Raw genomic sequence first — 13,627 nt, 5'->3', positions numbered from 1 at the left:
CTGCACACTGAACCCGATGCTCTAAGCAGTGACAATTCCAGTTGGCATGACTTTTCAGAAAAATAGGACCGATGTATTTGTTATAACTGGCTAGCATACTCTGAATATCATAATTTTCTAGGATGTTTCTCTCAACTCTTTAACTGCTGGTACAAGAAAATAATAATTAAAAAATGTTAAATTGTTAAGATTTGAACATTTTAATGAATTAGGAAGTTGATGACTTCCAAAAATAAAAAAATCCCCAACAAATGCTTTCAAAAAGTGAAATCCCCACATTCTTCTGTGTATTTCTTCATTACGTGTTTATTGTTATTGTATTATTATCCATTACTTATCTACATATCATGGGAGGGAGGAGGATGTATCTTGGGGTATGACTGCAGGCCCACACCCTTTTCTTTCTTACGTCGCATGGAAAGCATTCTCTCTGTAACCTTGTCAGCCGTGAGTTCAGAGGCTGGGCTGTGCAGCCCCTTTTATTTTCCTATCCTTGCTACATGATAATCAGCCAAAAGAGCCCTGCATTCCCATTCTGGGAATTAGTGCAACATATATAGGAAGAACATATGTAAACACATACATACATAAACCATATGCATCATGTTACATACATACACTTGTCCATAAACCTAACACACACAAATGTGTGCATATGTATGTATACAACTCTACTTTGGAGAGCAAGAATGGCTTTCTGAAACAGAGGATTAGTTTAGGGTCTCTAAGTCTTTCCACAGCGTGCAATTCCATGCTCACTGCTGTGGATGTCAATGGGTTTGTACATCGGGAAAGAGAGCTATTGTAACTGTGCTGTAGCCCACACTGTCTGCTCACATAAATTGGAATCGCTCCATTTGAAGTCAATGGAGCTGCATCAATTTGCGCAAGCAGAAGAGCTGGCCAAGTACGTACTAGTTACTTTACATTTTGAGAAGACAATGTTCATAATTGAAAGTAATACCAAATGCTCTTAGCAAATACTATGAATTATTCAGATTAAATATAGAGCCTTCAAATGACTCTATAAAATGTTCTAAACAGCTGTGCCTTGTAATTGGAACTGCCTGGCAAACTGGAAAGTATTGAACGTAGTCTGAATTTGACTTGATATCTGAATAAAATGAGTATAACACTAACCATGTTCTGGAGCCTGGCTGGGTTTATACTTGGTTTCCTACTAATGCTGTTTTCTCTTCAGGCCTTTTCTTCTTTGCAGCTGCAGTAATCCTAAGTAAAGCAAAGTACGTAGCTCCACGTTTGAGGTATAAGGATTGCGTGTTCATTTATATGTGCAATTCACACAGCATGAATGAGGTAGATGATGAAAACAGGTGTTGGGGAACGAATGGTTTTGAGTGAAACCAGTGGTTTCACTACTATTTATGTACACTTCAGTTCCTAGAATAAAGCAGGTTTTGCTTTGCAGCTCTAGCTTGATTTTCTAAAAGCTAAACAGGATTCACAGTGGAAACTGACTTGTAAACAACTGTATCTGTGGCTGTTTATCAAGGGCCTGTCAACTTAATTCAGAACAACTATGTCCCATCTTCAAAGGCTTGTATACCTTGTATATATGAGATATTTGAAGACCAAGTTTCATTGTCTGAAGTGGTATTTTTTGGTATCTGAAGTGTGAGGTTCTTATTCAAAAGGGAAAAGAGGGGCAGAAAGCGCTCAGCATTTTCTGAAAACTGGATCCTCTAAAACATCTGAGGGTGGGAAGCAAAACTTTGAGGATGTTCATTCATCGGCTTAGAAAATCTTGTCATAAAAGCTGTAATTTCTCAGTTCCATAATAAGCTGTGTCCCAGCATTGGCTCTTACATACCATATTCTATGTCTGCAATATAGATATATATACTTTTTATTCATATGTAAGGGTAACCCTTCAACATATTTTTGTTAGCTTCAGCTTGATTCCTCAGGAAAAGCCCTTTCACCTTGAACTGTGTTAAAGCTCTGTTACAGAAGAGCCTATACTGTAGGCCAGATTAAAAAGGAATGGTGCAAATAACTGTCTAGTGAATGTCTGTGGTGATGCTTATAACATGAATTGTGACTGCAGACAGCAATGCAGAATGGCAAAAAGTTCTCTTTCATAGAATCACAGAATCTTCATGGTTGGAAAGGACCTTTAAGATCATCAAGTCCAACCATACACAAAAAAACCCCTACAATCTCTGTCACTAGAGCATGCAAAACAATGGCAGACTGCCCCATGCAGTGCCTCACTTGGATGTGTCTGCAGTCTTGGAAGCTTGACTACCTTACGTTCTCCTACAAATGGACCTTGAGCTTGTTTGGAGGTTCTAGCAGGGGAGCCCAGCTACCGTATACCCTTGACCAATGAACGGTACGTCTCTATTGGGGAAGGTTGTCCTCTTCGACCGACCGTGCAGCTTCAGGAGGGACGCACATGGGTTGGTGAGGGAGGAAGGGGACACCCGCCTAGCCAGCCAGATCAGCTGAATCAACCCTGGCTGATTTGGGATTCAATGGGGTAACAGATGTCGCAGCCAGATCGTTGTCACATCTTTTTTTTTTTTTTTTAAATAATGAATTTTTAAAGGAACCAGACTGTCTGTATGCTTCAGGACGTAAGGTTAGGTATGATCACCAAATATTTAACCTGATCTCTTTTTTTCTTTCTCTGAAAAGATCCAATTGGATGATCGAGTTCTGTTTTGGACAGATGCCTACCCTGTAAGGGGATAAAACCAAAGACCCACATAAAACTGGATGGATTTTATTGTTGACTTTAAGAAAAACTCCAGTGTAGTCTTGAAGTTCTACTAGACATTAAGTAACTCCAGTATTTAGGTTTTAATGGGGAGGGGGACCAACGTGGTCTCTACAGAAGCATGATCCTGAAAGTACTCTAAGATGAAGCTGGGAAGACACTGTATGATAGCTGCCCAGTCCATATTCAGGAGCGTCCTAGCATGCCTCAGATGCCCAGAACAAGCTGGTAAAAGCAGAAGCCAGATGACAGAGCCAAAGCTCCAATACTTTAAGCCACTTATTCAGCAGCTCGGTATACTCAGAACAGAAGCTCTGGGCAATGGTCTGTCTGACCACAAAAGCAGAGCTCTTTCAGAACTTCATTAACTGACTATTTCTTAAGATTTTTAAGCTGTACTTGCAACAGCTGAAAGACTTTGCTCTGTGAATAGTGTTTTAGGAAAAGAAAAAATACAGTTAAGAAGGATTATCAACTGTTGAGACTTGCATGTAAAAAAGCTTTCTAGAGAAGAAAAGGCTTGGGAGGATCTTATCACTGTATATAAATATCTGAAGGGATGGTGTAAAGATGACAGCCAGGCTCTTTTCAGCGGTGCCCAGTGACAGAACAAGAGGCAACAAACTGAAACACAGAAGGTTCTGTCTGAACACTTTTTTACTACGAGGGTGACTAAGCACTGGCAAAGGTGGTCCAGACAGGTTGTGGAGTCTCCATCCTTTTAGATATTCAGAAGCCATCTGGACATAGTCCTGGGCTCCTGGCTGTAGGTGACCCTGCTTGAACAGAGAGGTGGGACAAGATGACCTCCAAAGTTCCCTTCCAACCCCAACCATTCTATGATTCTGTGGTGCTGCGATGGTAGGTATGAAGTGCTCTGCACCATTTCTAATAAATGACTACAATGTTACCGGTTATCAGCACAGGCCAGCAATGTGATGTTCTGTATGTTTTAAAGAGGTTTTTTTTTGACACTCACAGCATCCTAGGACATGTTCCCCCAGGTCATCTAAATACATAGTTGCTCAGTTATAAAGCTTTCAGGTTAGACATTATTCCATCAACTCAGCGTAAATGTCACACTCTGCTGAAGACATATTCCCATTCTTTGGTAAGAACGCTGTGTAAGGCAAATAAATTAACAACATAAAAAACAATGAAGCAAAACTGGCAGCAGCATGATGCACTTATTTTTTTCATGTTTTATCCCCACACCTGCTTCCTACAAGCCAAGGTAAATGGTGGACAGTTTGGAAGATGTGTACTCTGATTGCCTTAGGAGACAAACAAACATAAAAGCAGATTAATAATGAAACACCTAACGCATCCCTTGGGAAAGAGGCACCTTCTGTTATTTTATTTGACACATTTTCCTGTAATGTCCCTTATTCCAAATACTTCCAGAAGCTTCTGACTACAGACCTGTGGGTAGGGTGTGAACAACACATTGCATCACTTTATTTCTTATGGTATCCACAAAGGACCACTTTCTCTCACCAAATGTTCAGAGCTTATAGGATTTCCAAAAGTATAAATAAAAATAAAGGCACAGAAATTTTAAAAGAATTTTATATATGGATATTTATGTGAGATTGATACCACACTTTTTTGAAAATTGCGCTAGGTTCCTATTGACATATTCAGGTATCTAATAAGCATCTGGGATAAGAGCTTGATTTTTCTCTCTTTTACCACAATTTTGCAATGGTTTCTGTGGTGTTGTATCAATATAAGAAACTGAGAGTTAAATCTCAGTAAATTCAACTCAATTGTATTCCTTATTTGTAAAATAACAACATTACTGAGACTACTGTTGTGTGCAACAAATGCACATAGGACCATATAATCAACATCTAATTAGCCCCACTTCATGTTATATTTGCTTAATGTTAACTTTCTTAGAGCTATAATTTTTTCCTTTAACCATTATAGCAGTTGAATTTTAATTACATTACCAACAAAAAGCTCATTAACGTCACGTAATTGGCAGCGTTTCCAAAAAAACCTGAACTAATTGAGTATTTTCTGAAGAGTTCCCATCAAAGTATAATTTAACCATTACAAACAGCTTGGCAACTACATTTACATAAAGATGTGTCTGAGGAATGTTCTCATGTGTGGAAAATCAGATTTGATATTGCCATTAACAAAACGAAGGAAGCTGTTACATAGCAAATCACTTCCACATTTTAATGATTTTGGCTAAACCCCATGTTTTTGTCAAGAGGGTCAAATGAAACCCCTTGCTTCTCCACAAAGAAGCAGCAACTGATCTCTGACTGAGAGTTAGGAAACAGCTTGTTTGTGGGAATACTACTCCTCAATCTTTTTCAGGTTGTTTTGTACTCTCACCAGCTAAATAGCAGAGATGAGATACTGTGTTAGACAGATCACGGTTCTTATGCAGTAGGCTAACTCAGAATTTTTTAAACACATGACCAGAGAATCATTTCATGACAACGGATCCCTTGCCAATTACCTTGTTCATATTCTTGTATTACAACAGGACTGATTTAATTACTAATCAAAAGAATACAAGTATTCCAATCATTATTAGCCTCTAGCATTTTTAAAAGACCCCCTAAAATAGTTTCACTGGAAACAAAGCAAAGAAAGCCTGTATAATCCTTTGATCCTTCCTCTCCAGTCTGGGATGAATGACATCGAGATTAATTTGAATGCTCAGGTGATGATTAGAGATTAAAAACAGGCTAATATGTCTCACATATTCTGAATACAGGGAGGAAAAACACTGAGATAAAATAGCTAAAATGTCCTGCTTTCATATTTAAACCTGAACGCTGAGAGCTTTTCAGAATAAAGGTTTCAAATAAGAGTTGAATAAAATTTGAACACAGCATTCAATATTCTCGATAATTATCCAAACTTCAGCTTTAAATATTGTGTGTTCCTATCCCTGCTCGGATTCTTTCCAAGAAACTGGAAATAAATTTTGAGAAACTGGTTCTTGTTAGGATGCTAATTAGGTATGTGCACTGCTTTCTTTGTCCTTTCCCATTTTACCGTTGCAGTTAACAAATGCAAGCATATTCAACTGGCAGTGTGCCTTTGCAATGGACCACCTATCTTTGGTTTGCGGAATGTTAGTTTAAGCAAGATGGCAGTAATCCACATGGCATTTTACATTCTGACTTTATTTTTTCTATCAAACAGGTGTTAAATGTGCCAAAACATGTATTAGCATAACATTTGCTAATATACAATATCAAAAGTGGATGTAAACATCAAGTTTAAAACGTCAAAGTTCCTGTTATCAATTCACCTGAAAATTATATAAGCTGGGCACTGTTACCATTGCATTCTCCCAGAGATGTATCAGATGCCTTAGTGTGCTCTGAATAGCCTACTTATTCTGACAAAGAAAAACATTTTTTGAGGAAGTGGGTCATATGTGTGTAGAGATGTTTGCTGGAAAGGCCTGGAATTCCATGGTTCTGATCAGTATACCACTGAAAAAGAAAAAAAATAGTGATGTTTTCAATTCTGCAATAGTTAAAATAATACAAGGACTTTATTTTACTACCATATAGAAGAAAGGGGATGCATCAAGAAAACAGAGGGACTTGGTCAATAGCCAGCTGACTATGAACCAGAAGTGTGCCCAGGTGGCCAAGAAGACCAGCAGCATCCTGGCTTGTATCAGAAATAGTGTAGTTGGCAGCACTGGTGAGGTCCCACCTCGAGTACTGTGTTTGGTTTTGGGCCCCTCACTGCCAGAAAGACATTGAGGTGCTGGACTGTGTCCAGAGAAGGGCAACAAAGCTGGTGAGGGGTGTAGAGCACAAGTCTTATGAGGAGCAGCTGAGGGAACTGGGGTTGTTTAATCTGGAGAAAAGGAGGCTGAGGGGAGACCTCATCGCTCTCTACAACTACCTGAAAGGAGGTTGTAGCGAGGTGAGTGTTGGTCACTTCTTCCAAATAACAAGCGATAGGATGAAAGGAAATCACCTCAAGTTGCGCCAGGGGAGGTTTAGATTGGATATCAGGAAAAAAAATTCTTCACCAAAAGGGTTATCAAACATTGGAACAGGCTGTCCAGTGAAGTGGCTGAGTGACCGTACCTGAAGGTATGACTTGCTATTCTATGACTTGCTAATCTTTTTTTTCATCAGTTTCCACTATGTTCATATTCTTGCTGAAAAAAAGTTTCTAAACCTCCTGTAATCTAGGAGTAAGCATTACTGCCTGAGTACTGACAAGTCAGTTGTATCAAGTCAGGCAAAGAAGCTTTGAGATTCCCTTAGGGAAGAAATGCCTTTGACCTGCAGCATGGCCTTGGCAATAGGGGTCACAGTCTTGCTTAGGAATACTGGGCTCTAGGCAACAAGCTTTCAGCTAAATGTTTTGGAATTCTATTAAAAATATCTTGCCTTACAGCAGGGCCATGAACATTATGAATGGTGTACTGCAAATAAAATACACAAATGAATTATGCTAACTCTTGGAAATAAATGACATTCCCCTGTAGCTGAACTAGAATGACTACAACCGCATACAGTATTCCAGATACTTGAGAAATAACCCGCGTTTGCTAAATATCAGTGAAGGAGGCAGAAAATGTGGAATACGCAAAAGGGCCTACAAAACCTGAGTACAAGGGAATCCCTGTGTGATCCCTTTTGGGGGAGTTCATGGCCCTGGGAAAGTGGACTCAGGCAGAAGGACAGTATATTTGATAGCAGGCAAATATGTTGGTCATTAGCCCCCCAGAAAAGGGGAGAAGGGGCATGTAATTCAGAACTACTTTTCCCCTGTGCATTCCTCATTTATATCCTCTAACCTCTTGCCTATGTGTTTCTCTCTTTGCCTGCACCTGCTACGCCAAGCAAGTTTTGCAGAGAACTTGTTTTTTTTCTGATCCTGAATATACTACTTGTACCCTTTTTGCTTGTTTCACCTCGTGCCTGTGGCAGGCATGTCCAGTTCAAGATAGAATCCATCAGAACCAGTGATGATTTTGGCCCCAGAAGTCAGCTCCTTCATCTATTCTCTCTTTTACTAGCTATCAGCAACTTTCATAAGGAGGCTGGATTCTCATTCTCCCTGGTTCATTTTAAAAGCCTCTAAGTTATTCTTGAGAAATCCTGCTAGCATCCAAAGGGCAAGAAGGGGAAAAAAAAAAAAAAAAAAAAAGAGCAGACAAATCCTCTGAGGAAGAAATTGTTTATGAAGAGCAACAAATGCACTCACAATTGCCAGATTTTGAAGCATGTTCAGTTGAACTAGGTTCTTGAAAACATTGCCAAATGTCAGATAAACTTATTGATAAAGCTATAAACCAATGTTCAAAATTAAAAATAGTCTGTTATTTACCATTGCCTGGAAATCCACCTGTGCATTAACCAGAGCTTTTGCGATTTGAGCTGAGTTCTGAAAATGTACATTATCTGAAAAAGGGAAAAAAAAGAAGATTAGCTGTTGAGCTGTTGAAACGTGTAAATACCACAAAGCATAAAGTTATAGTGCATTAAGTTGTGTCCACCAATTATCAAGTGATACAGTTGACATTACTGAGAATGAGTAGGCATCTTATAATATGTCATATGGAAATCTACCAAAGATCTAAGTACTGACCCTAATCAAAGGCACAGAAAGATGCCTAATGTTTTTCAAACAAAGTGATTCTGGCTCTGTATTTGTACTGCCATGTGCAAACCTCACCATCTGCTGTTCCATGGATGAGAAGATACTCTACGTTTTGGAAATTCTTTGCTCTTGCCATCACAGTTGAATTCTGTTGAGAGGAAAAATGAACAGTTCAGCAGTTTCAATTTAAACCACTCAGTCACAGAGATGAAAGGCTTTCATTACCTATTAGAACAACAATCAAAGAGTTGGGCTGGCATAATAATGATAGCAGTGACTTCATATCAATCTGAGATTATAGTAGAAGCCATATATACTTAATGCCTATTCTAAGGGCCAGTTCATGAAAAGCACAGCACTTGCCATATGTCATTCCCTGAACACTATAATTCCTGGCTACCCAAACAGCTCTACCAGGGCACTTTGGTATTGAGCATTTCTTTCTTTAAGTTGGGATGGAGAACAGGTACTGAGACCACGATCCAAAATCTTTAATAGGAATCTTTCCACTAACTTCTTTGGACATTAATTCAGGCCTGTCTGTATCCAGAGCTGGTATGTGTGCAGCTAGAGGAAGCTACAGACTTCCTATCAATGTGAAGAAAAGAAGAAAGGCAATCTGTTCCAGGTAGGGAAAGCTGTTCTGGCCATTTAGTATGCTTATGATGTTATTATCAGAGAGCTAAATTGGCATGAAGCAGTTTGCATACCATAGTTAACAGTACCAACCAAAACATTATAAACATCAACATTTTAACCCCTGTCACGTGAGTCCTTTCCTAGGCTAATGGTTTGCACTGGAAGAACTGTCTCACTTGTCCATGTAAGAAAATAAAGATCGTTCAATTTAGCTTACTTAGGATTGATAAATACAAACCCACAAGTAACTATGGAGATACAAATTTCACAGCAGTAGTTTAGCTGCTACTGGACTGCCACTATGAGAGACAATGGGTCATTTTCTTTCTTCACAGTTTTATTTGTCCAAAGAAGTGTGATTCAAGTTTAAGGCAGATCAACATAGAAAGAGAATTCTCACCTTGTAGTGCTCAAGATTATCGGACTGTACAGGAAGACCCATAAATCGTTCTGTGTAGATAGACGCTATGATATTAAAGAAGAAAAAAGCTATAGATAAAGAATGTACCGATATTTTTGTGCCTCCAGTGACATGAGGCAAATTAGATGTTGTTTATTTTAACTGTATCTGTTCTGCTTGGTTTCCTCCCAATACACCAAATTTAGACATATTTTAAAAAATGAACTATGAAGGTTAATTAATAAAAGTCCTCCAAACTGTCCTTGCAGAAACAATGGTTTGATACTCATCTGCGGAACCAACAGAAGTTTTGTGGATAAAGGTAATCAACTTGTACTGCTTTATGCTATTGGCTTGAACTCCAGAAGTCAGCAAATGAGCCAATGAGCCAGTAAAGGTGCATGGTGGAAAGATGACAGACTATTTTTGACAACTGTAAGAGAAGCTGAGCAGAATTCCAATCTGGGATGTGTATGTGTGTATACAGTATATATATAACATATATATGGATATATATGTTGTCCTTTTCCTAGTGAATGCATACGTGCAGCAGTTAAGGGGAGCAGGAAATGATACAGGCTTGCACTGAAAAAGTGGTGCAATTGCTGTTGAGGTCTCTGTTCAATTCCTTTTTCTAACTACAACAAAGACTGTTAGCAGATTTGACAAAAAAAATGTGAATAACTGAACACTATCTATCACCAAGAAATCAGTAGGAACAGCTATCTTTGAGCTGCCTGGGTATTTGTAATTTAACTAAGAGCTGTTAGGAAAATTTGTGGAAAACTGACGCAGCAGCTGTCACTACCAGAACATTACTTTCTTTATGACCTTGCCTTGAAAGAGTAACTGACACATATTGAGCAGTCAAGCTGCAGTATTACAAGAATTTTATTTTTTTAACAGAGTCAGGGCTTTCTGACGAAGAAGAGCTGGCATCTTTCCCTCCCATAAGATAGGTGATGGCCACTGTAATCAGTAAAGAATTGGGATTGTCTACCTTGTTGTCCAGTTTGGTACACTGCATTAGAATAATTTTGTTAAAAAGCAGAAATGAGAATCCTCCCAGGAAAGGAAAATGATTCAATGTACTCATGTTACCATGGTTTATTATGTATCCTTCACATATGTTACCACTGAGTGCTAAAGACATGTATTATGTCTCCCAGATCAGCCAAGTAAGGCTCCTGATGATGATTTGTAATAAACTAAGTACCAAAAAAATCTAAGAAGTAGCCTATCTTTTATCAAAATCCTTTATCATTCAATGAAAACAGAAAATGTGCAATATCTGTTGTCAACACAGTGTCAAACAACCATATTGGGCTTAAGTTTTCAATAAAATAGACTCTTTCTGAATGGCTGGTATTTCTACAGTATTCTGAGCCAAATTCTCCACTCTCTTCTACCAGTATAGCTACAACAAGTCCACAGAGGTCAGCAGAATTACATTATAATGACTAAGTGGAAGATTCGGCTTGTCAATTACTGAGGAAGAAAAAGGAGATAAATTGCGAATTTTAATAAAACAATCACAGATCTAATGCTTTTAATGATACATCGTCCCCGAATGCAATTTCCCTTGCCATCTTGTAACTGTTCAACTGTTATTAACTCTGACACAAAATGGAGGTGAGTGGGAGGATTTCAGAGAAAAGATTATAGTCCAGACTCTAATCTGTGCATTAAAAGAGGGTGGGACAGAATCTGGAAGCTCTAGGGGACAGTACATCCTCTGACATACTGATACTACTTAAAGATTCAAATATGTAGCATCCTGTAGTTTTGCCCCTAACACAGTTCACCCTGACGTTAACATGATCTGTTTGCCAAAACTTATGACTCATGACTTCCTTCTGTTTCCTTCCTTCCTTCCTTCCTTCCTTCCTTAGTGGAGGTACTTTTGCCTGTTTGGATTTTACAATGTGTTTTTAGTAAGATTCTTTAACTCCCTCCTGAAAATTCAGCTAAAGTAAAAATTCAATGGTGCGGGTCTAATCTACTTTATCTTAAAAACTTAATTCAATTTTCAAGGCTTGGACAAATGTTTATGACTCTTCTTTTTTTGAAGGACTTTTTCAAAAATAGTGCTTTATGCCTGCATTCTGGAAATAATTTTGTGATCATGAGTGAAAATGTCTCTAAAAAATCTTGATGCCAGTGAAAACATGAAGATTATGCTTCCTGTATCATACAAATGTTTTCCCCTTTGTTTGCAAAACACCATAAATACAAGGAATGTCTGTGCTAGCAGTCAGGGAAGGAATCTTTCCCATTTAACCAAAAATTTACTCATAACCAAGACTTCTTAGCAAACGACCATATGCTAAGTAAATGTGTTCAAAGTGCTACATTTTGCTCACTGAAAACATGTATGCCATGCTTCTTTTTTACACTAAGGTTCCTTTACACCATGCCAAAAGCTTAACAGGTCTGCAAGTAAGTATGAGTATGTGCCTGCTTTATTCACACAGTAAGGACCTAGGAGTATACTCCTGGAGTTGTTTCCTCTGAACAGTCTGGGGTCTAAGTCAATAAACATAAATAAAAATATGTCTTGTAACACAACAATGCAGGAGGTGTGGCTGAGAAACGTCGAAAGGGAAAAATATTTTGAAATATTTTTTAAAAAAATTGTATCAGGCACAACTGAGTCCCTCTCTTTATTTCGGGAAATAACTGCAATCATCAGAGATACTGATTCCTGACGGAGATCATCTGCAGTATCTGAAGTTGAAGTGCACTGTGATTCCGTTGCTGGCAGAAAAATAATTTCAGCTGTTTCTGAATTCAGTGATACTCTTTTAACAGGATTTTTAGGAAGAACACTCCTCAGTATAGCTGTTTATCAAGAGGACTTTACACACTTACTGTTACAGATGTGCATGTGGAATTATCTGGGCATACCTTCTTCTGTGTGACAAAGTCTCTTTCAAACTGCCAGTTGCAGTTACTTTCACCAAGGAAAACACTAAACTTAAAGAGTTTTATGTCTAGATAATTGCAATGTCTTTAAGTAAGTTTCATACCGCCAGTCTCCTGCAAGGATTTCATTTAGAAAGTCATTAAATGCTACATCTTGCTTTCCAAGTCAGTATTTATGACAAGTTTCCATACCGTAATATTCCCAGCTGGAAACAGGAGCCACAGCCATTCCACATTTAAATACTCCACTGCCAGATCCAAGAGCCAAAGAAGTTACGTACCCACCATAGGACTAGAGAGAAATCACAGACAGTTTAAAATTATTGGTGAAGTATCATTTTGTTTTCTGAATCAAACTCATATAAATTAATTCCAAAGTAAATATTTTGCTTTGAATGCATGGAGGACAAAGCAACAAAAGCTTTTTAATTTTTTTTTTAAATTAATTTATTTCAAATGGATCTGATGTGATTTCTTCTGAGAGAGATTAGACAATTTTATTGAATCACTTCTTTTTTACTACTTCTTCAATGCTTATCACAGTATACTCTTATTACCACTTAGAATCATAGAAAAATCTAAGTTGGTAGGGTCCTTCAAGGTAATCTAGTGCAACCTCTATCTCAAAACAGGGCTAACTTCAGATTTAAATGCTGTTGATCAGAGTCACGTTCCCTACACCGGCTCCCTACTCAATCTGTTTGAACACTGATCACTGTTAAGTAAAATTTTTTTCCTAACACCTAAACAAAACTTCCCTTGTGGCAATTTGGATTCGCTGCCTCTCATCCTTTCAGTTTGCACCTCCAAGAAGAGTTACAGGGTGTTTTCCTCCCTTAACAAACTACCTAGCTTTTTCTAATGATCGGCATATTGAACCTGCCCCATCATCGGTACCAACAGGCTCAGCTACTTGAGAACTTGAGGTTGGCGCAATTCCTCCCTACTGCCTGCCGCTGTTCCTGTTATTTTCTGGCCTGATTCCTCAAACTGGGATCCAGCAAGGAAGAATAAGTTCACAGCTGAAAGTTAGGTAAAGTAGTAAGTAAGCGTGGATAGCAAAATAGATGTGTGCAACTGTGCGAGGCTAGTTGCTGAGACAGGAAGATACTGTAAATAAAATGCATTTGGTTTGGCTGTCCATAGGATGTGGAACTGGGGTTGGAAAATACTTGTATAAGGTCTTTGGGTAATAATGGGTTACTGTTTACTTTGTAAGTGAGAGAGGGATAAAAATATGGGGTGTATCATGAAGAATTCTGAAGATTATCAACCTCATCAGTAGTGTATGAAAGACTAAGGGAAACAAGCAA

The 13,627-nt window shown here is 38.4% G+C and overlaps 1 protein-coding gene across 3 annotated transcripts in view; it reads right to left on the bottom strand.

Moving 5' to 3' along the window:
- Window positions 1-4,907: 4,907 nt before the first annotated feature.
- The window catches only part of FAP (fibroblast activation protein alpha), a 43,477-nt gene continuing 34,757 nt past the window's right edge, over window positions 4,908-13,627 (bottom strand). For 2 of the 3 annotated variants that reach the window (XM_074594968.1, XM_074594970.1), the window contains 5 exons: window positions 12,507-12,606; window positions 9,390-9,454; window positions 8,426-8,498; window positions 8,078-8,151; window positions 4,908-6,213 (listed from right to left, as the gene is read on the bottom strand). In XM_074594968.1, coding sequence (XP_074451069.1) covers window positions 6,112-6,213; window positions 8,078-8,151; window positions 8,426-8,498; window positions 9,390-9,454; window positions 12,507-12,606 — 414 coding nt within the window. In that variant the 3' untranslated portion in view covers window positions 4,908-6,111. The remainder of the gene's footprint in view (window positions 6,214-8,077; window positions 8,152-8,425; window positions 8,499-9,389; window positions 9,455-12,506; window positions 12,607-13,627) is intronic. The other variant, XR_012588364.1, reaches the window with a different exon arrangement.

This window comes from Larus michahellis, chromosome 7 (genome assembly GCF_964199755.1).
Source record: "Larus michahellis chromosome 7, bLarMic1.1, whole genome shotgun sequence".
Taxonomy (NCBI): domain Eukaryota; kingdom Metazoa; phylum Chordata; class Aves; order Charadriiformes; family Laridae; genus Larus; species Larus michahellis.
The sequence above is the reverse complement of the archived record's forward strand: the minus strand, read 5'-3'. Positions and strand labels throughout refer to the sequence as shown.